This window comes from Mya arenaria, chromosome 5 (genome assembly GCF_026914265.1).
Source record: "Mya arenaria isolate MELC-2E11 chromosome 5, ASM2691426v1".
Classification (NCBI taxonomy): domain Eukaryota; kingdom Metazoa; phylum Mollusca; class Bivalvia; order Myida; family Myidae; genus Mya; species Mya arenaria.
This window is the reverse complement of record NC_069126.1, coordinates 30,966,386-30,994,056: the sequence shown is the minus strand read 5'-3', so window position 1 is coordinate 30,994,056 and position 27,671 is coordinate 30,966,386. Positions and strand designations below refer to the sequence as shown.

At 32.6% G+C, this 27,671-nt stretch overlaps 1 protein-coding gene across 1 annotated transcript; it reads left to right on the top strand.

Moving 5' to 3' along the window:
- Positions 1 to 765: 765 nt before the first annotated feature.
- On the top strand, positions 766 to 26,357 carry LOC128234649 (homeobox protein HOX3-like). The gene is made up of 4 exons (XM_052949016.1): positions 766 to 899; positions 2,594 to 3,223; positions 17,732 to 17,886; positions 22,113 to 26,357. The coding sequence occupies exons 2-4, from the start codon at positions 2,695 to 2,697 to the stop codon at positions 22,851 to 22,853; spliced, it is 1,425 nt and encodes a 474-aa protein (XP_052804976.1). The 5' UTR covers positions 766 to 899; positions 2,594 to 2,694; the 3' UTR covers positions 22,854 to 26,357.
- The last annotated feature ends 1,314 nt before the right edge of the window (positions 26,358 to 27,671 follow it).

Genomic DNA, 27,671 nt, shown 5'->3' with positions numbered 1-27,671 from the left:
CAACAATTATTCATCCTTTTTTAACATATTAAAACAAATGTATTGATTGTGGTTCATTTTATTTGGGAGTAAGAGTGCATCTTTAAACGTATATTTTTCTTCCTTACAATTAATCACATAAGGCAAAACAATACATAAATTATTTAAGGGAAATAAAAATTAGCGGCCCATCACATTCTAAACGTCTGTCAGACATAAAACAGTGAAATAAAGTAAACCTCGCATAATCTAAACATATTTTCTGTTATAAATCAGCGTACGGGCGAAAGAGCAGGTAATATCACCCAACGAAATCTTCATGGACGAAAAACTCAGCCTTTCAAATATAAATTGAAAATCTCAAATCACAAAATAGGAGGGGGAGCGAATATACGAAGTTTTAGTGAAAACGGTTAAGAAATGAAATAGGATATATTTGAGTATATTTGATCCTTAAGAGATAAATTAATATATGGTAAGCGTTGATAAGAGTGTTAAAAATTGTTGCAAAACTACTAATGCAAAGAGTGTCAACTTCAGATATCAAAATGCAAATTACCTTTTTTTTCTAATTCCTAAATATGATTGACATACGTTGTGATTAAATATCAACATGTTTACGACTGAGAGAGTTTTCTTCATTTAAAGCAAAACGCAGTTTATAAAAAATATAATTTTATAATGTAACATTTTTAAAACGATTTTATTAAATCGCTTATAATTTTGTGGTTGGATATTTTATGTTATCAACCTTTGAAATCATATATGCAATTAGTTTTGTGAGTGGTTTATTTTAAAATAAATAGTTTGGGTGTATTATTCCGCTGTTATTCAAGAAATCAACGTTTCATAAATGTATATATATTTGTACGTGTAAGTCTTAACATGTTACATACAGCGGAGTTTAGATGAAAGCAAAAGTGAGTATATTTTTAACTCATATCTTTCAACGATGCATTCTTATTTCCAAATAAGATTTACAACAATTAACACAAATAAACTGATATATTTAAAAGGATGAATACACGTCGAAAACAATGGTGATAATGAGGGATGCCGAGTTTATTTAAAGGAAAAGGGTCAGAAAACATGGTATTTCTATCTTATGAGACTATTATTGTAGATCACAGTAAATCTGTTAGCACTCACCAATCATTTATTTATTTATTTGCGTTTTCAGCGATTAAATACACGGTTACAATCTTGTTATCAGTAATCAATAGTTTACATAAATGCATTATTTAGTAAGAAGTTAAAGGAGTATCACTCAAAATGTATGTTTGAAAAGTAGGAACGAAATTTAATTCAACATCAATTTATGAAACATCGCTAAGATCAATTAAATTTCTTGCATATTTTGTATCATATATAGTTTAATAATAAACATCAATTATATTTATTCCAAGAACTGTCATTTGGAATAACTGAATATAAAGTATACTGTATCCTCGTCGTAGCTAAATTGAGTTTGACATAATGATCGAACGGAACGTGATATTTTGAACTCTTTTATGTCTAAATAAAATACATCTGTTCTTTTTTGTTTTGTTTCTATCGTAGCGAAGAAAATAATCTTTCAACATTGAAAAAATAAAGGTTTTAATTTTATGTATACATATTTAAATGATGATGACAACGATAACGATGATAATGATGTTGGTGATGGCAGTTGATAAACACAAATTATTTATATGGAATAAATTGTTATGAAAGGGTTAACTGAAATAATGGGCCGATTGTTAACGTTAACAACGGGAATACGACATCGTTGTTAACTTTCAAACCTTATATAGTTAATGATATGCTCATATAGCTAAATAAAACACGTTCAGATGAAACAGTTGTCTCGCTTTTGTTAAAAATACTGAATATCACAAATGTATCCATTAAACTTCAAGAGCAGTAATTTTAAACAAAGTAAGTTAACAACGATTACGTTAACAACATTGTTATTGTTAACTTTATAAAAAAGTTTCGAACAATCGGGCCTATTATTCAAGTGCTGTTTTTTGCAATATTTACTAGCCAAAACAAACTACGTATAAATACACATAAATTAATGCTTTCAGGATTTTTTTGACATCTGTACATGGGCGTAAATGTATAATTACACGATATATTGACCATGAAATTGTATTTGTGCGGTATAATGCAAACATTTGGGCTTATCAGTAAATGGCTGCGATTCTGTAGTATACGCTGATTACTGTTGAATACACGGGCGAACGTTGTTACATTTTATCCAGACGCTTTTACAAGTATTCGTACGTCTGTCTAGTGTCTGTTGAATAGCGAAATCTGGAAGTCAATCCACCATGGAGATGTTTCGTAAATACCCGACTTTAATGATACAACACTCTCTTTCCGCTTTTCTGCTTTTAAACCTTTCGGTAACACGCGTCACACTCAAAACATTGCGTAGCGTTTTGTAAGTACCGCTTGAAAAAAGTAAACGAAGCGGTCTACATCTCCCGAAGTTCTTAAGAGATTTGTTGAAGTGTCAAAGATTTTTCGTTATTTATGTGAAAAAGAAGCGAGCAGTGGATATTGATGTGAATTTCATTGCTCGCCGTTTTGTTCAGTGTATAAAAACGTCGTGTTTTTCTTTTTACAGCGATCGGCAAATAGAGAAGCGCTTTAGAGGCAGCTGATTGGTTAGCTATTAATCACGTGATTGATGGCAAAGAGAACGTATGCAATGAATTGAGGAACATCATGTCAGTTGTGGAGCAGAATGAAATAAATTTTCCAGATTTCGAGATGCAGAAAGCTAGCTACTATTATAATCAGCAATCGTTTAATTCCTATTATCCAAATGAGAACGGATATTGTTACGAGGGAGGTGTGCAAAATACTACAGGTGGAAGTTACGGGGACCCTAGTCCGTCACCCCCGGGCGGGGACTATTTCCCCCAGGGTCAGCAGTGTGGGCTGACCCCGGGGTCGAACGCTGTTGTGGGCAATGGGGATATGAGCCCAAATCATTACAGGGATCAATTTTCGTCTCAGTGTGTGCAAGCCGTCGGATGTAGCCCAAATTTGGACCCTCAGAGTCCGACAGGGACCGGAAATGTCAAAAAGGAGATATACCCCTGGATGAAGGAATCGCGGCAAAACACCAAACGTCAGCAGACGCTACAACAAACTACGAATCAACAACAGCAACAGCAGCAACAACAACCACCACCAGCTTCGCAAACGCAGATTTCCGGTCAACAACAGCCGCAAAATCAAAATCTCGGTGGTTAGTTTTGTTTATTATAATTCTTATCCAGACTGATTTTTTTCCTTTCTTTCCTCTGAGGCTTATAAAAGTTATTAGTAATATAAATCACTTGTGTTCGTATTTGCCGGTGGGTTTATAGCTCAGCTAGGCCCTATCGCCACTGTATGTAATTTTAACGGCCATAACTGTCAACCGCGGCGCACGCTGAAAATTTATAGCTTAAATTTCACTATTGTGTTCTTAAGCCTAATTATGCCCGCATTGGAGTTGGATTTTTCGCCTAAATTCATAAAATGGTGTATATTTCAATTTATTTGAGAAAATTTGAAACTCTGAGCAACCTATATTATAAATGAGTGTATAAATATCGCTACAGTATTGTTAAGGGTCTGGAAATCGTTCAAAAGTATCATGTAGCCTATATTTTGTAAGTAAAGGTGTATATTTTTTTAATTTATTGACGTATTAAACACAAGAGATATACCGTAAATTGATCGCGGTGATTTTGGGGAATGTCAATTACTATTTTGGCATTTTGTCGATAAAAAATGTAATTAAGTCATTAGTAAAATAATAGAAAACGCTTCATGAAATTATTAAAAAGGATATTAAGTTTACAAATATTTTCATTCGTAATATCGGACTTTTATAAGGATGTTTTGTTAAAGATTATAATTATTCAAGTCGTGTAAGATTGTTTTGATATTTTGATTTAAGAATTTATGAAGATGATTAAACATGTATAAATAAATTAGACCATGAAACCGATTTTTGTAATGGCATCTGATTTTAACATACTTACAATATAAAAAGGAAAGATATAGGACTAGTTTTATTATTATCATTATTATTATTATTATTATTATTATTATTATTATTATTATTATTATTATTATTATTATTATTATTATCTTTTTTATTATTCTTATTCTAACAATAATAGTTATAATAATAATAATAAACTTAAAATAGAAATGATACTCATATGAACAATAATATTGATAATAATAATCAAGATTATAATGATCATAATAATAATAATAATAATAATAATAATAATAATAATAATAATAATAATAATGCAGATAATAATACTAAAAAAAGAATAATTTTAATAATAATAATAAAAATAATAATAATAATAATAATAATAATAATAATAATAATAATAATAATAATAATAAAGGTTATAGTAATAGTATTATAAATAACAGTGATAAACAGAATTATTATAATTGCGAATATTTAATTACGATATAATAAATATTATTAATTAACATTTACATAACCCTTACTATTTTTTTATTTAATTCATCTGATTAAGTTAATAAAATTCAATTTTCTCATTATTTGATCATAACCTAGTTATTATTGCCGTAACTAAATGCATGATAAATCCACTATATTCAACTATAATTTTGTTTGTACGAAAATTAGATTATAAATCTTTATTGTTGATAAGCACATTATCAAAAAGGAAACAGATCGACATTTCAATATTCTTTGTTAATGATTGCAACTCTTAAATTATATTTGAAAGATTGTTATATTGTCTAGTGGATTCGGCTCCAAGTATAACATTATTACCTCATTTAGTGAACGCAACAATTTTATTTTATTATTTTATTTTATTTTTTATTTTATTAATTTATTCATCAAGTCAATAAGTCATTTAGACATTCAGTAATGAATGTGTATATTTGACAATTTATGACAACATCATTAGCCCAAGCAGCAACAACAGCAGCAACAACAGCAGCAACAACAGCAGCAACAGCAGCAGCTTTTACCTGACTGATGATATGATATTGTTTAAGTCTACAATTAAAAACGTATATTTCTGTAATTTAAGTATAGCTAAGAACACAAACAATAATAAACGTCAAAATATCGTTTTTTGTTAAACAAAAGCTATAAAAAAAATGGAAATCAGTTTGAAATGAAATAAAATCGAAAATCATCCTTCAAACAAAGTTCTCTTTCATAAAACCATAAATATGAATACAACACAAACCACTGGATCTTTAAGTTTTAATAAAATACTGTATACTTGTAATATGCTTATGTATTAACAACTTATTTATATGAATAAATAGTGTTTAAACCAATAAAAGACCGTGTTTGATAATATAACAAGCACTTGATGATCTTTACGGTGCTTTAAAAGCCAAGGTGGCATATAAGGAGAATGGATAATATGAAAACTTTGACAGGCTTATGGGACCTGTTTATTATTCTTCAGTCCTCGTGAGCCTATACAGGGTAGCCGAGGGTAAACTAGTAATTAATCACGCATACTCCTGTTAAAAATAAATTCATATGGAAAATAAATCATCTCCATATACACTATACACCTACAACCATACAAAAGTCCTACTCACAATTGATGACATTTTTTGGTCAGACAATTTGATAGTTTCTAAATTCGGATATACTTTTGGCACCAAAGGCATAAAGCGTCCCGTCGACCGTATCCATATCAGCCAGCCGCTTTGAACGATCTTCGTCTGCCATCTTTTTGGTATGTATAAATATGTCGACCCTTCTAACAAATATTGAACTAAAAGGACAAAATTTATGTGAAAATTATACAGGGATCTAATTCGTTATACAGTACTGGCGGTCGTATCGCTTGCCATTAATGGGAAAATGTTTGCGCTGAAAACCGCATATTCGTATTTCATATTTTGGACAAGATTATACGGCGAAAAATGGTAACTTCCGAATTGAAAATGCCGACGAAATGATTCAACGAATACTGTGAATCGAATTACGAAATTGTATTGTGCCAATTTGTTTTTCAACTTACAGAATTTTGCAGCGTAAATCGTCCAAAGCGATTGTTTATTGGGGTAAAAGTCAATGTTAAACGAACCGATGATTTTGAATACCGAAAATCGTATCACAATAAGTTTCGGAGTGACATTTTATTAGAGATTCGGGTATCTGTCAACGGGACATCACGAATGTATAAAACACAATATCTGATAATAGTAGGTAAAAACATATCTAGATACGGCGGGCGTCGTACAGACATGTAAATTGATCCATCAAGCCAGGAGTAATTTGAGGCAAGCAGATGAATCATCTTTCACCTTTCAAGCCATTCATTACACTCTAAGTAATGGTTAAAGATTGTTAGTATAAACTGGTTTGATACTACGCAGTCGCATAACCATTTTCTTTTCGTACACTCTAGCAATCTTTAAGTTTTAGTGTTCTTCATTATAGTGTGTAAACTACTCACTACTGGGCCAGCCACTGTTTATTTTAACCGCTTCACTTAAAAATAACGGCTGACAACTGGCTTACTGAAATAAATGTATTGGACAATTTGATAGATGCTTCCGTCGCATTGGACAAAATATAATGATGACCACTAACACGATTGCAATTGGTTGTCATTAAGAGTCTTCATTTCGCTATACACTTTTATTGCGTAGTTTAACACTAACCAAAACAAACGTGTTTCTAATCTTAGGCAAAACAACATAAATATGGTTCTTGTTATATGCATTATACATGTCAAATTATTCGCGATCATTGTTTTTGGCCCCCATATTTGAGGGACGATACGGACGACCCACCGGAACCAGATTAATATCATTTTGTTTGGTCTTATACATGTATGTTTTTTTCGAAATAAATAATTCTTATAAAAAAAGTACTTATGTACTAATTCCTAGTTTGGATGTATGACCTGTGTTCAATATACACTATATAAAAACAGAATTGAACCACTTAAGCAATTACTCATGTGGCAAACTTGATTAAATGAAATGATATTGAAATTTCACACATTCAGCAAAATGTAATGTTGTCATTTCTCCGTTCTTTTTAAGCATTTTAAAATGTGGAGTCTTTTTTGGGACTCGGCTGTATTTTAAGACCTGTCTGTTTGTCTGTCTGTCTGTCTGTCTGTCTGTCTGTCTGTCTGTCTGTGTCTGCCTGCCTGTCTGTTTGTAGGCATGTATGTCTGTCTATCTGACTGTCTATCTTAGTGTGTGTCTGTCTGTCTATCTGACTGTGTGTCTGTCTGTCTGTCACACGTATAAAAAAAGATCGCACGAAACCAAAAAAACCGGGGGGAATGATACTTTCAATGCGGGGTTGAATTCCTAGCAGTACATTTCATTTTGTATTAAAACATACATTTCAACAAGTTTGTAGAAATGATATTTCATCATGATAAGACAGAAAAAACCTTAAACTAATATTTGAGTCATTTTTTGGGGAAAAACACACAGAAGTATAACATTGCTTTGAAACGATATATTAATGCTATAGTTATGGTATTCCCAAAACTACACCTTATCACAAATAAAACCAGCATGCTTCGACCCGTATTCAAAAGGAATATTTTTTATCATATAGGGGGAGAAGGGTTTTGAAAATCTTTTGATGTTAATATCCCATGCGGTTGAAACGTTACGCATATAAGCGATAATTTCACTCTATACCGCTGCGTGCAAAAACAGTTCAAAAGCATCCCGCGGCGAGCGTTTTTGTGGATTTTCACTTAAATGAAATCCAGCGTTATGAAAACCATTTGACTTTTTATACAGATTAAATACACAGTTTTGTATTTAGGGAGTATCAGTTTCAAAACACACAATTTCAATTTTGCTTTGTGTCTAAATTTACCTGAAGGTGTTTTATGAATGTAATTTACGTGCATCGTCAATTAACTTTGAATATTTGATGCATTCTATAAACGATAAATGACAGTTCATAAAGTACATTTATATTATGAAATTTCCTAATTACAATATGTTAAGAAAGATCAGACTACATCAAAATTTGATAGCAGTTTCTGTTTTATTAAAGTGACGCTCTTATTCAAAATCAATACAAAAAACAAACGTGTTTCTAATCTTAGGCAAAACAACATAAATATGGTTCTTGTTATATGCATTATACATGTCAAATTATTCGCGATCATTGTTTTTGGCCCCCATATTTGAGGGACGATACGGACGACCCACCGGAACCAGATTAATATCATTTTGTTTGGTCTTATACATGTATGTTTTTTTCGAAATAAATAATTCTTATAAAAACAAAAGTACTTATGTACTAATTCCTAGTTTGGATGTATGACCTGTGTTTAATATACACAAAATCAATACATACACATGTATAACAAACATCATTTTTGACTGATAGACCTTTAACTTCTTACTAAATAATTCATTTAAGGAAAATATTAATTACTGTTAACACGATTTAAAAGCAGAAAGCGCAAAAATATTAAATGATTGGTGATTGCTAAAAGATTTACTTAGATCTACTGTAGTCTCATTAGGAAGATATGCCGTGTTTAATGGTCATTTCTTTCAAATTAAACTTGGTATCCTTCGAAAGAATCATTGTTTTCGACATTTATTCATCCTTTTTGGAATATTTAAACACAATTATTAATTGTGGTAAATCTTATTTCGGAGTAGGAGTGCATCTTTAAAACTGTTAATTGAAAGCAAAGAAAAAAATGCACCATTGTCGTTGCTTAAATGGAATTCTATTTCAAAGTGTGTGTACACCACGTGATATATTACGTCATATATGCTACGTCGGAAGGCAACATTTTACTTAAAATGAAGACTTAAAAAACTTAGATAACTTTTCTTTTACCATGCCATTTTAAATGAAACAAAGGGCAGCCTATGCCGCTTTAAGAGCCCCGCCTTTTTTCATAACCGGACTTTGATTAGTTGATTAGTTGTTTCCAAAAGATGTTTTGACAGTGCTCCGTTTTGAGAAAAGGTTTGTCGAAGTGTTTTATGAAACTAAACTCTCAATCAAACTCTGGTAAAAGGTCGAAGGCGGGTCTCCGTAAGCGGCGTAGACTGTGCTATATTTCATTTAAAATGGTGAAGAAGTGTTAAAGTGTTAGTTATGTTACCTCTGTCTAAAGTCTTCATTCAAAGCAAAATGCTGCCTTCCGACGTAGCATTTATGGCGTAATTTGTCACGTGGTATAGACTGTTTCATAGAGTCCTTAGATTATAACCAACATTCTCATCCAATGAAATGGCCTCAAAGCCTTCAAATAGTACTAAGCTTGATCTCTAAAATTGCATCTTACATCATCACATATATGACGTCATAAAATGGCCTCGAAGCCTTCAAATAGTACTAAGCTTGATCTCTAAAAATAGCATCTTACATCATCACATATATGACGTCATAATTTGGTTTCGCTCCTGTATAGAATAACACTATACATCACAAAGGGTTAGGGTTAAAAAAACATATCTCGTTTATACAACCTGTGTAGATGCATATAAGTTTTCTCAATTTATTGGTATGGTCACATCGATTAGACCCCCGTGTATGAAATTAACCCCCAAGATTGTATTTTTATAGTTTATTTGATACAAATATTTCCTTTGGACATCATAAGTACATAAAAATGGTCAAAAAGCATACTGTTTTACTTTTCAATTGCAGTGATTTCGATATTTGCAGGCACCCAGTATAGAAAGCATACATATTTTTGTTTTCATATTTTTGTTTTAGGCTCACAATTCACTTCTAAAAATTCAAAAATAAAAATGTTTCGAGATGCAGGAAAATTTGTGCATACTAGGTCAACTGCATTTTTTACGTTTGTTTTTCAAAGAATTCATTTTGTCAGAACTATATACAAGCCATTCTGTAGACCCATTCCTCGGCCTTTTTCAATCGAAAACAGCATCGGATGAATATGGACGGTTTACAATGTCAGAAATCTTTTCATTTAACTACGCTGCAAGTAGACCGCATTTAAAATCAATGACTATACTCTTGGGAATCTTAATTATTAATGCAATAATACACTTTACTGGCAATCTTAGATATACAAAATACATGTTAAAACACTACAATGAATGAATACTATTATTTAAAATGAACTACTTCTACCGATGTACCAGCATACATCCCAGGTTGTTTTCGATGGATAATGTCCGAAGTGTTCCGAATGTCTGTAGACCCTAGCTCGATTGCGTCACGAATGGATATTTACTGAATCCTCCGTTACCCTGGTGCGAATTCCATCTCGTCAACAGTAGAGAAAAACTTAGTCTATGGGGCGTATCGTTTTTGCTACAACTTGAAAGGTCTCTGTGTTATTCTAGATCTGTTTTTCCTGTCATGAGCAATCAAATGAAATCTTTTCCAGAAAAACGTTTAACCAGATGTAACTCTTAACAGAATTAGCGTTCTCTTCATTCGGGCACCCTTGGGGTTTTACGCTGCCAGGCCTAAACGTGCACTGATTGTTAACTGGGGGGTTGGTCTTTGAAAAACCTATACTGCACACAAGACCATGCAGCATTGATTATGAACAGAACGTATTTCATTTCACATAAAGTCTACAGTTTTTTGGTGCTACGTTAACATATAAATATATCAACATTTATACACTTGGCGGCAGCAGCTAGTTGGTTTTTTAACTATACAACCTTTTTCAACTGAGTAAAGTAAAGCAAAGAAACTCGCATTCATAAAACTTATATTAATCCTAACTGAGTAAAGTATAGTAAAAAAACACTCGCATTTATAAAACTTTATATTAATCCTTACTGAGTAAAGTATAGCAAAGAAACTCGCATTCATAAAACTTATATTAATCCTAACTGAGTAAAGTATAGTAAAAAAACACTCGCATTTATAAAACTTTATATTAATCCTAACTGAGTAAAGTATAGTAAAAAAAACACTCGCATTTATAAAACTTATATTAATCCTAACTGAGTAAAGTAAAGCAAAGAAACTCGCATTTATAAAACTTTATATTAATCCTAACTGAGTAAAGTATAGTAAAAAAACACTCGCATTTATAAAACTTTATATTAATCCTAACTGAGTAAAGTATAGTAAAAAACACTCGCATTTATAAAACTTTATATTAATCCTAACTGAGTAAAGTATAGTAAAAAAAACACTCGCATTTATAAAACTTATATTAATCCTAACTGAGTAAAGTAAAGCAAAGAAACTCGCATTTATAAAACTTATATTAATCCTAACTGAGTAAAGTAAAGCAAAGAAACTCGCATTCATAAAACTTATATTAATCCTAACTGAGTAAAGTATAGTAAAAAAACACTCGCATTTATAAAACTTTATATTAATCCTAACTGAGTAAAGTATAGTAAAAAAAACACTCGCATTTATAAAACTTATATTAATCCTAACTGAGTAAAGTAAAGCAAAGAAACTCGCATTTATAAAACTTTATATTAATCCTAACTGAGTAAAGTATAGCAAAAAAACACTCGCATTTATAAAACTTTATATTAATCCTAACTGAGTAAAGTAAATAAACTCGCATTTATAAAACTTATATTAATTCTGAGTAAAGTAAAGCAAAGAAACTCGCATTCATAAAACTTTATATCAAATACGGCCATGCCAAATGATTTCCATTTTAGCGGCATCTGGCTGGTGGCTGGGGGTCTGTGCAACATTTGCAATCGAGAAAAATATTCGCATTTATTGAATTAATAATACAAAAAGCAATGCCAAACGGAGTCAATGTTTAGTGGCCATGATTACAAACAGTCGCAAGTCCGAGTCCGACTAGAAATTGCATTGGCTCAAATAAAAAATTTGGCCTTAGAATAATGAAACAACTTTAGAAGTATATTAAAAACCAATGGAAGGACTTTAGTCATATATTAACATGCAAGACCTTGTTTTGGTTTGAGTGGTCTGTGTATATATAACTCAAGGAGGTTGAATTTTGGAAGTTTTGTGTGTTGTTCTCTCGACAAATGTTGCTTTCATCCATGTTAGCATAGGTGACAGTAGCAGACAGGGTCGGCGATAACAATATGACTTTGTGTATAATCATATAATATGAAAGTTAGAAAATAATCGCCACCTCTGAACGATATCGCCACATATGTGTAAACGGTACTTACGTTTGAAATTGGACATCGAATCAGCTCTGTGAAGTAAGCTATAAAACATACGACGTCCTTCAAGAGATGATTAAATGTTGCGCTGATACAACATTGGACACTCAAAAACGGGTGTCCAATATCCAATGTCGTTACATTCATTTTTGGGTGTCCAATGGCGACCAAACACGACATTCAATTTCTTTATTATTTTCTTGAAACATATTTTTGTAAAATGTCCAATGTCTTGTCGGAACGACAAGCATCTTTTTAATGTCGAAGGTGGAAAGTCGTATGTTTTACTAACTTCTACCAACCCATAGAATCAATGTGTTACGGAACGCAGATCCGGCTATTAAGTATATATCATGATAGTGTTTTGTTCCTTTGTGTTGAATTACAAAACAATGACATATTTCCAATTTCATGTAATCATTTGATGGTTATCACATTTTCTGCGAGGACTGACTATCGGAATGGCAATTATTGGCCCAATTGTTCAGAACTTTATCTAAGTTAGCAAAGATGTTAACGTCATCGTTGTTATAAGTAGTTTTTACATCAACATTAAGAATATTTAAATCACGTTTTACCCTTATGTTAAGATATTCATTACTATATTTGTCATGTTAGTAAGTCATATATTGAAAATAATTGTTCCTACATGTATATGTATACGAAAGTCAAATAACTTGATATTCTTGTACTAACTTTGATGAATTGCAATTTAACTATTTTCAGCTCATCCTTTATATATCAATAATATAAGTCGCTCACTGCATATATAGTTAAGTTGTAAATTTGATATTTATCTATTTAAATTTAACACACAAAATTGTAAAGTTTAGGTGAAATAAAATATGTTCTGTTCTGTTATGTTGTTAACTTTCAAATTTTAACTACTCTGCAAGTTTCATTGACAGATTTGTAACCAGAATTATTATAACAAATAATGAGACAACTGTTTCAGCTGTAAATGTTTTATTTAAACATATTCACTCATCATAATTAATATCACCATTCAAAGCAGATAGCGTAGCTAACTTTAACAAAGCCTAATCATGTTTATTTATTTATAGAAACAATGTAAATAATACAGCTATTCCACATAAATCAGTCAAGCATAGCGCGAATGACCTACTGAGCTATATTTATTACAAAACAATAACATGAGGAAGGGCGAGCTTAACATTAAAGATGCACTATTACTCCCAAATAAGATTTAACACATTTTACAATTGTTTTAATATACCAAAAAAGATGAATACATGTCGAAATAATGGTTCTTATAAAGGATATCGAGTTTAATTTTAAGAAATGTGCAGAAAACACGGTATTGCTACCTTATGAGACCATAGTAGATCGCACTAAATATTTTAGCATTCACCAATCATTTATTATTTGTGCGTTTTCAGCTATCAAATAACCAGTTATAAAATTGTTAATAGGAATTATTTTTTCCATAAATAAATTACTTAGAAAGTAGTTGAGGGTGTATCACTCAGAATTTATGTTTGTTTTACATGTATATAAATTAATTTAAGTACATATATGCACCCATAGTTTTTGTTTAGGCTAGATAACAAATTAACCAAATTATTTAGAAATTTGGAAAATAAAATGCCTTTTGTGCTTTTGTCACTTTTGATTACCTTGGTGTAATATGAATTCGAAGTTCACCAAACTTAGGGTAGTTAGAACATGATAGTGTATGATATTTTAATGTTCACTGAAATTCCATTTAGCTCGCCTTTAGTAAATAGTTAAAACAAATTGTGTCAAATCGTAATGATTTAAGATAAATGTATAATATTTTACACAATATATAATAACTGACTTAGATCATAACCCGTTTTCTGAAGGCAGCGAATCACCTTATGACGTTATGTCTGTTAAATTGTAAAACAGCGATTAAGTTGCTGATATTTGACCTCATTGGCTGTAAATGTAGGTTATGATTAACATATATTAACTGCGCGTTTACCTTCATATCTTGTTTGCGTAAAATGTATCGACATAGGCAAAATATTTGACATTAAGAACAGAATAACAAATTCTTAATCATATGCACCAGTGAAATCCTTCATAATAAATAATATTTTACAAAGAAAATTAACATTGTTTTTAATACTATAGTGACATCTGAAATAATTAAAAGGCCGTAAATGTTCGTTCTATCAAGTAGTCAACCATACCCTGCTTAACTGATGGTTTCACTAATTTATCACTTCAAATAGCTGTATGATGTATATGTATGTTTGTTATACTATATTTTTCTTGAACTTGTTGTTTATCAAATCATTAACGAAATGCGCATGATTGAGTTTCATATTCATTTCTTCGATCTTCATCAAACTTGTCATGCTTTGCGAATTTTGGGTTTCAAATGTTTTCAACATGAGCATGTTTTAGTCATGATGTCGACATTTCATGTACAAAAAGTATATTGAACTTGCCTTCAATGTCGAATGTAGTAAATCGACATTACAATCAATGTACAAAAAAGCAGGTCAATATAGTATGTCGGCATTATATTCAATGCACAACAGAGTATATCAAATTTGCCTTCAATGAACAGTGTTATGTCGACATAACATTCAATGTAGTTAATCAAGCTTGCATTCAATTTACAGTGTTGTATGTCGACATAACATTCAATGTCCAATGTAGCATGTCTAACTTGCATTCAATGTCCAATGTAGTATGTCGACATTACATTCAATGTACAATGTAATATGTCGAGCTTACATGCAATGTACAATGTAGTATGTCGACATAACATTCAATGTCCAATGTAGTATGTCGAACTTGTATTCAATGTACAATGTAGTATGTCGAACTTGCATTTAATGTCCAATGTAGTATGTCGATAATACTTTCAATGTCCAGTGTAGTATGTCGACAATACATTCAATGTCCAATGTAGTATGTCGACAATACATTCAATGTCCAAAATAGTATGTCGAACTTCATTCAATGTCCAATGTAGTATGTCTAACTTGCATTCAATGTCCAATGTAGTATGTCGATATTACATTCAATGTACAATATAATATGTCGACCCTACATTCAATGTACAATGTAGTAGGTCGACATTACATTAAATGTATAATGTAGTATGACCTTCCATTCAATGTACAATATATTATGATAAGCTTACATTTAATGTCGGACTTGGTATGTCGAGGTTGCATTCACCGTCAAATATTGTATGTCGAGCTCCAATGTCGAATGTCGAGCCTGCATTTAGTTGCATGTCGCGGTTTTATGCAACCTGCTTTCAACGTTGCTATGTTTTTCGTTTTATAACGCTTATTTGTAGAAGGAAATTGCCCGACTGGCTTATTTAGTTCTAATAATATATGAAATTTAATGTTTATATATTCTGGTGTGGCAGGCCCGCTGTAAATCAAAAATGCAAATTTGAGGACACAAGTTATAACCATGGATGACATTTATGGACGCTTCTGTTATTTATAGTCAAACTTTTCAAGTCTACATCAGACTTGAAGCGTGTAGGGCATGTATTAAAGGGACTATTTTCTATAGTACACACCAGATGATACAATTGCAAGAAAATAAAAGAAAATTGTCAAAAACTTATTGTCAAACAGGTTTTGCGTGTTTTTCTTATTCGACATTTACTGTGTTTGTCTACCACGTAAATCCAAGCCAATTTAAAAATAGCATCGTTATGTGTATCTGTACTAATCTGTTAATGCTATATGTACACACAATAAACTGGGAAACTATTATGCGCTATTTTACACGGGTAAAACGCCAAACTATAGCTGACAGTTTCTTATTTGAAGGAAAGTTGTACATACACATCAAACGCAATCCAATTTTGATAGCATTACAATAAATACTTTAACATGGATTGACTGTCATTTTCTTTTACTGTTTTCATTTTCTTTTTTAAATATTCATGAACTACATAACTTTTATTTTAACTTTTAATACGACAATTGAAACAGTCTGTTCACATTAAACACGAAATATAATGTTCTATGTCCCACTTCATTAAACGTGAACAAGTCCCTTTAATGGGATGAGTATTATTTGTAAAGGCATTTTTTATCATAAAATTTACCCATAAAATGAATACGTATTTGTCCATGCAACAGCTGTTCTCTGTGTTATCAATGCGCGTTAAGAGTTATAAGAATATTTTCTGTATCAATTTAATTACTTTAAAACAGAATTAATGCATAATCTGAAACAACGGCGCGTAAATGAACGTACATTTTACACACTAGATGATAGAGCGGCTGAGAAACAAACACTACTTGTACGTGAACATTAGCAATGTCAAGTACGTGTACGTGCTGGCTACTTTTTGTGAACTACGTCATCCATGTATGTGTATTTTGTACACGTTTCGATTACGTGTCCAATAGCAATGTCAAGTACGTGTTTGCTACTTTTTCTGAACTACGTCATCCATGTATGTGTATTTTGTACACGTTTCGATTACGTGTCCAATAGCAATGGCAAGTACGTGTACGTGTTGGCTACTTTTTGTAAACAACGTCATCCATGTATTTGCATAGTTTACACGTTTCAATTACGTGTACAAAATCAAAATACAAGATACAAGAATCTTTACTAAGGTGGGTTTATGATACATTTTATTTGGTTTTTGCACTGATTTGGTGTTTGCACATTTATTGGCCAGTGACAGTCAAGATTTTTGTAATCTTGTCTAGCTTCAAATCATGTAGATCGATTCTAGCGATGGACTCAGTCCATTTATGGTTGCAGAAGGCAAAACTGTTTTCTGTAGATCGCTGTGCCGACAGCGCATGTGCTGGCAATTGGTGCTTACGGCATGCGTCTGAACATAAAACTGATGCGTTAATCAACCGAATCCCGTATTGACAAATGTATTTTTATTGTATGTCATCTCATTGTGTTTCCAACTTGAAATACTGATTACAACGATAAGCTTATAACGCGGGACCCGTTGCCTGTTTTATGTTGAACATAAATTAGGTTCAGATAATAGCACTGGTAAAGTCGTATTGATTGGTTCATTGAATGTGTATCATATGGACAAATTGTTGTTGATAATGCGGAAAGGCTCAAATTGACATTTAAAAATGTCTCGCTTTCATTCCTGTAAATACTGTAGTAAGAACCGAATTATTAAACAAACGCGCGTGACGTTGAAATAAGACATTTTGGTTTCTGAATGTCATCAAAATGGTCGTGATGGGGCAGGTATTTCAATGACAACATATGTTAATAATACTACGAAAACTACAAGGACAAGCATAGAAGACAGTCCGCCACGTTGGCACATATTGCCCAAACTGACACTAAATGAGAGACACCACACTGACAAACAACACAGACAACACATGCATCAAAATAACAATAAATGACAGGGTTACCGCCTTGGAAGGCCCAATGAACGAAGAGTTTGCTGTTGGTTTTACCATATTTGTTAAGGCTAGTATTAAAAATGACTCCTGCTACCAGACGCATCTTCAGTAGACTTTGCGTCCACAATGCATTTTCGAGATCATGTTTGTCGCCTGAAAAGATTATTACCTACAATAACTCCAAAAGTAACCTTACCTTCCATGTTTTCAATGTGTTCTTGATGATTATGGGTGATGTTTCTTTTTTGCAGAACCAACAAAACGTGCACGGACAGCGTACACCAGCGCCCAGTTGGTCGAGCTGGAGAAGGAGTTCCACTTCAACCGTTACCTCTGTAGACCCAGAAGGATTGAGATGGCTGCTCTACTAAACCTCACTGAGAGGCAGATCAAAATATGGTTCCAGGTAAAACAGTTGTCTTTACTCTTCATGTATTGGTATATGTAATGAAAGGCCTTATAGCGGGTGAAGGCGTTCACTTCCACTGCTACTTCTGTAGACCAAGAAGGACCGAGATCGCTGCTCAGAGAGGTAGTTCAAAATATGGCTTCATGTGAAAAGTCTTAACTTTCAGAAGTCGCATTTAATATTGGTCTTTATACTGAGAGTCTTACAGCTTGTAAATGGTAAAAGTGTACTCCTATCGTTGCCTTTGTCAACCCCGATGATCGAAATAGCCGATCTACTTAACCTAACGGAGAGGCCGATCAGAATATGTTACAATAAGATAAATGTTTTACTATAGAAAATAGACTAAAAGGTAAAGTTTCATAATGATGTGCATATGTGACGAAAGTAAATTTGGAAAAGTTATTTCATTTGTCGAGTAATAAAAATGGTCGTCCAACTCAACCTCACAGGGAGACAGATCAAAATATCAAAATGTGTGTGATGTTGGTCATATAAGGTGCTGATATGCTCATTTCAACTCAATGCAAGTGAAAAAGGAGTCTGAAAACAGCGACTCCTTAGGATCAGGGTGGTCATTTTTGCTAAACCTCATAGTCAAACATATAAAGACATGGTTCTATGTATGTTGTATAGAAATGATTTACTAAATTAGTAAGCGTGTGCCCAAAATCAACCTGTAATTGGATATGTAAGTTGATACAGAGACAAATACCCAGTATGGAGTCCCAAAGAATATATAAACGGCCATTCTAAATTACCCTCACATACAAATGAAGTAAAGTATGGTTCCAGGTAAAATCATTATTAATTATGGAAAGTAGTGATTGATTTCAATCATTCAGGAGAGTAGTTTCCTTAAGCCGTCTCCTTTGTAGAAGGATAGCAAGGGTAGATCGAAAGATAGTTCCAGGATCTAGGAATAAGTAGTATGGGTCTTTCTGAACATTTAAGGCAATGCACGTTTTTCTTATAAAAGAGTCTCACTTCTACCGCAACTTGATAGAAATTGCTGCTCTTTAAAACTTTACCCAGAGTGAAAGATCGAAATAAGGTTTCAAGTAGGTCATCGTTATTGGACTAGATGAGGCAACAGCAGGGTTTTTTTTCACTTCAATTGTTATTTGTTTGGACATGAAAAGATCGAAAATGCTCCGCTTTTAACGAGAACATTAGCAAATTGTCCAGTAAAATCACCGTTAAAGCATTAAGAGGGTTATAGAACAGGTCAAATTAGATCAGAACAAAACTTTCATGGTCTTCATGTTTAAAATTAATAAAATCGAATCATGTAAGTCGACCTCGAGGGTAAGTTGCGGCCGCTCTACTAAACCTCACTGAAAGACAAATGGACAGATCAAATTATTGTTTAAGGTGCTCATTTTGAATAATATTGGTACACCAATATCCAACTAAGCATCTTTAAGCATGTTTTGAACACATTGAACGAACAAAGATAAAATAGTTTCACTCCAACAGCTTAATGTGTAGAAGCAAAAGGCTAGAGATGGATGCCCAGCTCAAACTCGCTACAAGGATAATCGAAAATTGGTTTCCAGTAATTTAAAGATAATGTCACATTGAATATCGATAAGTATGTTTAGAGGGGCAGTTAGCTTGAAAAAAGAGTTCCCTAAGTAAAAAGGAGAAGGATCGAAACGAAGAACTCAACGTTAACGACAGACAAGCTCAATTATGGTTCTGGGGGCAATGTATCTAGTAAAGGAAAAATGTCCGTTTCGATGGATAAAAGTATACACGTTTTTAATGATGAACTTTCTATTTCACTAAGAACCTTTCCACGTTCGTTCACCGCTCGGCTTCAAAATGGATTAATGCCGGGCAAGGAGGACCGAAATGAATTTTAGCGTAATGTGATCAAGATTGCTTCAGGGCAAGTAACTCCAGTCGTTCTCTCGAGGTGGTTTACCATCTCTGTCACATTGTCATCTTAGGCTAGAATGAACATGTTTTGTGAAGGAATAAATCTTTTTCCTACCATTTAAAATGACAAGGCATCCCTAAGTTCAACTGGTCAACTGGTCACTCATACAATATATACTATATGCATTTAGGCCTTGTTTACGAAGGGTCTAACGTTTTGCCTTGTCAAAATATTTAATGACATACATTTTCTAATCCTGTGAGTTTCTTATTTTTGCTTCAGAACACTTTATACATTTGACAATCAGCGTTCATAATTTGATTTGTGGGCTACTGGGCTTTCTCTATTCTGTTATCATATTATACAACAGGACAGAGTTGAAAGGAAAAGTAACTTGTCATGGTGTAGAAAGTAGCTGTATGCAAATGTTGTACTGGCAATTGTGTTCAAAATGTTTTACCTGGCATATATATTAGTGTAGTAGTGCGTGATGTTAATACCAAAAACCAAAACCTTCTGCGTCTTAATATCGCTTAGTACCCTCTAGCAGTATCCCAAAGCTTTCAGGAATTGAAAACAGTTATAAAAAATATATATTTGAAAGTGGTATTTCTAATATGCTTGAGAGACTTCAAAATTCACAAGATATGTATAGGATACACTAAATCAACCATTTGACATATTTGGTTAATAATCTGTTTATTTGAAAAAATGTACTGTCAGTCTGTACTAGCCGACAGCTCTGTTAGGCTAAGTGAAATTACCCTTTTCTGGCCGTCTGCCTTTTAAACTATTACCCCGACCTTTAAGTTATCTGACGAAGACAAATATTAAATATAAAAGTGAGTACCTTGTTCCAAATGCCTTGGTGGATTTGAAATGTTTAATCCTTTTATATACATTAGCCTTAAATCAAGTCTGTGCATACATCTTTTTGTCTTTCTGTAATGTCAGTGCGAGCATAATTAGTAATTACATTATCATATTATTCACTACTCTAGAATTTGATTGAGTAACACAATCATCAATTATTCAACATGTGTTGCCGCGTGCAATTTGATAACAGTCTGTTCATTTCAGATGTGAAACATAGTAGCCTTTCTGATAGCCATGTAACGCAAAACTATTTGATTGCAATTTTTTAATGTTTATAATAATAATGGTCCCTGTAGCCCATGAACTAGTGATGATATTATACACACGTTTACTCGCGCTACTTAAAGCTACACTCTCACAGATATACCATATTTACAACTGTATTTATTTTTCGTCATGGAAAGAGCAATTTTTTGCGTTAATATCTGCAAACCAATGATATAAGATGCAGACAAAAAATCAGATCGTAGATTTTCATATTTCCGTTCGAAAATCAATGTTTTATGGCTTAACGGTTTAAGAAAAAATCATAAAACATCAATTTTTGAACTTAAATATAAAAATCTGCGATCTATTTTTTGTCAGCAATCTTATATAACTGGTTTCCATGGATATTCGCAAAAATTGGCTCGTGCCAAGACAAAAAGTAAAAAAGTTGTCAAAACGTTCAATCTGTGAGAGTGCAGCTTTAACAGTTAAATTGAATAATCTTTGAGAAGATAATAAAATTGAACTACCTGCTGAATTATATAGTATATTTAACACCTCTCACATTACAATAACATCAAGAAAACAATCGTCATAGTTTGTGAGCGGTATCCGCCATCTTGGATCACTTACGTTAATGCTGAAATCGCGTTAGCTTACAATAACATATACACTTACTGTGTTGAGGTTAAACATCACTAAATTTGGAAGGTTGGCAAAAATATCTAATGTTTGGACAAGGAATCAGTTAAAATGATTTACAAAATAAGAAAACATATGCAATTTACAGCTGATCAAAACATTGACTGGTAAACAACTGAATATACTCTTCGTGGCAATATTTGCATCTACGCTTAATAAATTAAACATAAGTAATTACTTATGGCATAAAAAAATCGACAAAATGCAAAGTAGGTCATTGATTTGGCAATATAAACATCGATACGAAAATAAAACGTGGCCAGCACTAACGCGACTCTAGGTGACGTAGGAGACGTCCAGTATACGTTGTTGAGAGTGGAATTGTTACTAATATTGACTTTAACTTCCACACTCGCTGACACGAGCAAAAATCACTTTCCACGTGTTTTGTACATGTCAGTAGAAATGTTTACAATATGCACGTACTTGTATGACGTAGTGCACAAAAAGAAGTCCACACGTACAGATACGGGTAGTATTTCGCCTCTATTGATAGTGTGACTGCAACTTAGTGGGAATATTGTATTGCAATAAGTAATGTTTTTATTTCCAGAATCGACGAATGAAGTACAAGAAAGAACAACGCCAGAAACATGTCGAGAAAGGATTGGGCAAGATGGACGGTAACCTGTCGGGGGAGAGCGACAGTGAGGAGTCTTATTCCGGGGGTCAGGACTCTCTAAGTGACTGTGGTAGTAAATCCCAGCCCGGGGGAGGCAGTCCCGACCCTACGGGCAGGCGGCCGTTACCCCCGGGCCATCTAACCTCGCCTCATCCTCAGTCCCCAAGCCCCGGGCAGCGATCTCATCAAAACCTCGGCATGCCCCCCGGGCATTACCCGAGCGCCGCGGACATGTACAATCACGTCGGTGGACCCCCTCCCTCTCACGCCCAGACCAGTCCATCGTGCCTCAAACAGTCCAACTCTCCCGTGCCCACGATGTTGAATCATCCCGGGGATATTAACCACGTGACTATGAACTGTATGAACAACATGAACAACTTGGAGATGCAGAGATATAACAATCATCATTCAATACAGCACTACAACATACCGATGAATCACCATCAGAACAACCCCGGGGTTTACCCTGGTGGGGGTGGGGGAGGGGGTGGGAGTCACCCCTACATGAACTCGTACTCTATGTATCCGGATATGGGCACGTGTCACGATGACCCGGATCAAGGCCAAATCGCGGGTCACATGACAGGAATTCCGTGTGGTGTTGCTGGCGGCATGAACGCGTACCATCAGGGTCCCTACGATTATATACCAAAGCTTACTCATTTATAATCGGAGTGTTTGGAATTTTAGATGATTTCTTTCTTCAAAATGTAGAATTCGTAGAATCGGAACAGAAATGTGGTTTTGCTAAATGGTTTAGTATCTTGAAGTTGTGTTTATAATTGTTAAATGAATTTGAAACGAGAATTGGATATATGAGAATTTTGATTGTGTGCATTAATAGATTATTTTTACTTGCAAAAACTATATAAATATATCGACGGCATTTCTTGATGTAAGTATGACTTGTATTACCTCCCTTTGTTTTCAAAACACGTGTGTTTCATTATTAAAGAAAGCATTTTTTTAATTGACGAAAACTAAAATGCATTACTTAATTTTGTATCTATTGTAAAATAAATGTTTGTTGAGTGTGATAGTATCAATAACTATATTTATCATTTGGTTCTAAAACATATGACTGTCTTTTTAAAAAAAATATCATGCCATGAATAGTGTCTAAAGAGCGATGTTTTCAAATTGTCTAGAGATTAAAATGCGAATGCTCTTTTACACAGTGTACCATGACTTATTGCATGATATTTTTTATACGTAAACATACATATTATGAATAAAGAAATTCATTCATTTTTTTTCTTCTAAAATATGAGAGTGCAAGGTATCTGTTTACTGTGTTAAACAAATGTCATGAATGAAAATAAGTTCCCATAAAATCAATGAAAAGAATTCCTCATTCACAGAAAGAAATTTTCAGAACTTTAAAATCGCTTGGAACCGCGGAATACGCAAACAAAAAGACTGGTTCACAGGTCCCGTGTTTTCCCTTAATTTTCTTTCGCAGAAGACCGTAAAATAAACCCAGCATACTCCAGTTCTTGATCCGGAACCCCAAAACGGAAGATATGTTTGTTTTGCGCTAGTGAAACTCTGCATCTGGTCTCTTCAAAGTCAAATAGAAAATCACAATTAACGAAAATGATAAAGTTTACGTTATTCATGTTTTATTTGAAATAGAAATAAGTAGTTTTTTTTAAAATCCACATGTCTTATTATTTTAATTAATGCTAATATCTGCATCTGTTTTTACCGTCGTATGAAACTTTATTAAATTTTGTGATATTAAAGCTGTCGTTTATTTAAGCATATCACTACGATAATATTTGAGTTTAATGTAATTCTCTCTTCATAAAGTTGTGCATTGTTTAAAAGTGTGTGGTTAGACTTTGAATTTACAAATGAAAACTTTAATTAAATTAAATTTTCAGTGTTAAGAAAGACTAAAAATACAGGGGAAATTATTTCTATTATGTATTAAAACTATTAATATGAATATTCAAATATAATATATTTTTATAATATGATAATATAATTGAAAAGGCCTGTAATAATAATACTAATAATTATAATAATAATAATTTGTAATTAATTAATAATATTATAATTATTAGTATTATTATTATTATCATTATTATTATTATTACAAAAATGTACTATTGTTGACTTTTAAAATATAAAACAACAACAACAACAACATCACCCACAATATTAATAATAATAATAATAATAATAATAATAATAATAATAATAATAATAATAATAATAATTACTATAATAAATATTATAATTAATATTATAATCATATGTATCATGATAAATAATAATGGTAAGAATAATAGTTCCGAAAGGGAAAATTAAATATGTTTAAGATACATATCTTATCTATATTATTTCTCGTATATACATGTATAAATGTCGGCGCTCCTAAGCTGTAAGCAATTAAGGGAAACATTTATTTCAACGGCTTTGGTTGAAAAAGTGAAAAACAGAAGCAACATTCAGTTATCTTTCGACAGGGTTTACAACCGGTGGAGGTGGGTGGATTTTTTTCAGAAATGAAGCATGAAATTCACGAGCATTTTTTAAACGGAAATTGGTTGTGTTTTATGTACATGTGTATGTTTGAAAATGCCGTCAAAACAGATGCTTCAGGAAGCGTCGAATTAAATCTACAAACCACTTGTTTATATCGTTTTAAATCTAAAAGTAATTCAAGATTTTCATTAAAATTATGCGTTGAAATGTTTTATCCAATTATTAATTTATTCCTACATCGACGTTTGCACATGTATATTGTTAAAGGCCTGTGAATTATCCGACTCTGAAAAATATAAACATAATAAATTTGTTATGCATGGCATGTATATTTTAAGTCACTAGAAACGATAGAAATATAGACGATATTTATTATTAAGTGTTTCTGAAATTAGGCACTAAAACAAAATTTTCATCATTTCATTTTTCAATGAAATACAGAGTGTGACGTGAATGAAACAGAATTATGAATGACAGCCTATCACCCTTAATGGTCAACATTATATTTTGACCAATTTAGAAGGCAGTATCCTTCAATTTTGCCAAAACATTTATTTCAGGAAATAAGCAGTCAGCTAGTTATTAATGTAATCAGGTGAAGCGGTAGATATATTAGTTTACACAATATTATGTCGGCCACTAGAAAATAACGATTGTTAGTATATATGTAGTAACACTAAATAAATGGTTCGGCGACCGATTCGCATCAAACTTTTTTTATTCTAGTAAGTAAGTAAAAGCCTTTAACCATGACATAGCGTTATAATTAAGGTATCCGAGGAAAAATATGTGAATTTTGTATACATTGTGACCCATATTATTTTGATATCATATGAAAGCATTTGTGTAAAGAAATAAACAATAAAAAGCATATGCCGAAACTTTTACAACAGACAAGCTTTTGTGGCCGTCAGAGACTGCGAAATATGTCATTTTCGTACACTTTCATTTGAAATACTACTAAAAAGCAGATATACTTTTAATGTAATATCTATAAGTGATGTACTTATATTTGTTTTACATATAAGTAACCAGTCATCAAATACCTTTCAAATAATACCATTATTGTATGGGGTCACTATGCATAACAAATGAAATATTATGGTTATTAATGGAGGTTACAGGAAACTAAATTATTTGTGAGTCAGATTTCTTAAATAAAATGTGTGAGTTATTTTGAATATTGTTTTCCATTGTATATGATGATTATATTATAGAGTGTAGTTTTAATTATGATATACATGTATGTGTGTTTTCATATGAACAAAAATCTTAGTTATTTTACCATGATTGTGTGAATAAAATGGTCAGAAAGAAAAAAAATGTTCCGGTTTCAGGCTGAAATATAGATTTGTCAAAATATTGATATTTTTTTTATTATCATTATTTTTCATAAAAAATATGTATATGCATAAAGCTAGCGTATATTTAACTCTTGATTTGGTTTTTTTTCATTATTAATTTAAATTTCCCTACTTTAATTTCATTGTAATTGTTACAAATGTAAAGCATCAATGCACGGTTGAGACCGCAACATTTATTTCCAATGACCATAAAAATACCTTTAACGAGAAAATAGGGTAAATATTTGTTATTTTACTTTAAGTGGAACAATTCCCATACTATATTTTGTGTTTATTGGATATTAATTGTTGATAAAATAAAAAAAAAAAATGAAAAAAAAAATGTTAAATATGCTTTTCTTTGTTCCTGCGATACCAGTACAAGATTCGAACACTCATGACGTCATGCATGAAGATTTTAGTTCGATCCAGAGCCGTTTCGAGTTGTCGCCAATCTACTGTGTTCCGAAATGTGGATTCTCAATAAGTCTTTCTTTCCCATAATAAGCAACTTGCAAAAAGTGCCCTCAACTTACATTTTGAAGAACAGGTTTTGTACAAATGTGTAAAATTTCGTAATCATATTACCAACATTTTCTGAAAAAGAATTATATGCGAATTTGGTCATGTATGTAAAAAGTGACAGATTTTCGAACGTTAACTCTAAATGCACGAAGGATCTATTCTTTCTATTGTAGAGTCATCTATGCTTAGTTTTCGTACAAAAGAACTGTTTACAGTAGTGTGCTACTGAAGGTGGATTTCAGTTTTGAAACAAAAAACTTCCCCTCTACTACTAATAGATACTTAAATATGTATATTACCGCCAATCACCAAGAATATCAACTTTAAAATCTGAACAGCAACATGAGAAACCGTTCTAACTATCAACAACTGGGAGCCATCGTAAAGCCAATAATTGGTCCAAGTCTGTAGGAATAATAAGATTTTAGCGAAACTATTTGGCCTCTACTTACCAATGTACGGCCGCTGAATGATTAATGAGTCCAATAATATAGTCCGGTGATCCGCCAATAGGTCGCCCCTGGTTCTATTGTCGTGCTATTGTCGTGAAAAGAAAAGACCGACTTACGGCATACTGAGCGCTTGACACATTGACGCCCGAGTGACGTCCCCTGCGAATTGGAACAAATATTACTCGGCGAATATAGAATGTGGAGTATTAATATTTGTTCAGGCGATAGAGTTGTTCACTATGAACCATTTACAACTTATTCATGTCTTATACACAGAGGGATGAACACGATAAGTTCTTAGGTGACATGAAATAAAGAATCAGATACATGTATACACTTCTCGCTTTCATACATTTACATGTACCAGTGGCAGGCCCAGGATTTGACGTTAGAGGGGTGTTACTAAGGGGCTTATTTTTTTTTACTTGCGCCCACCCCTCAAAATCGAAATTTGTTTGGTTTAAAGTTTCAAGGGGGGGGGGGGGGGGTAGAGGTATTTTCCCAAGAATACTTAAACCATATCTAGTCTGAAATGTTCATGTTGGGCGTATTTTAACACTTTCTTATTCTATATTGAAATAAAAAGTAAACTTAAGGAGGGGGGGGGGGTGCCGGGTGTGCCCCCTCTGGATCTGCTAGAATGTACGGCGAAATTTGCATTCACTGTACAAATA

Coding starts and splice junctions, on each gene's coding strand:
- LOC128234649 (XM_052949016.1), top strand. CDS start 2,695: ATGTCAGTTGTGGAGCAGAATGAAATAAATTTTCCAGATTTCGAGATG. Junction 3,224..17,731: donor GCAAAATCAAAATCTCGGTG/GTTAGTTTTGTT, acceptor TCTTTTTTGCAG/AACCAACAAAACGTGCACGG. Junction 17,887..22,112: donor AGATCAAAATATGGTTCCAG/GTAAAACAGTTG, acceptor TTTTATTTCCAG/AATCGACGAATGAAGTACAA.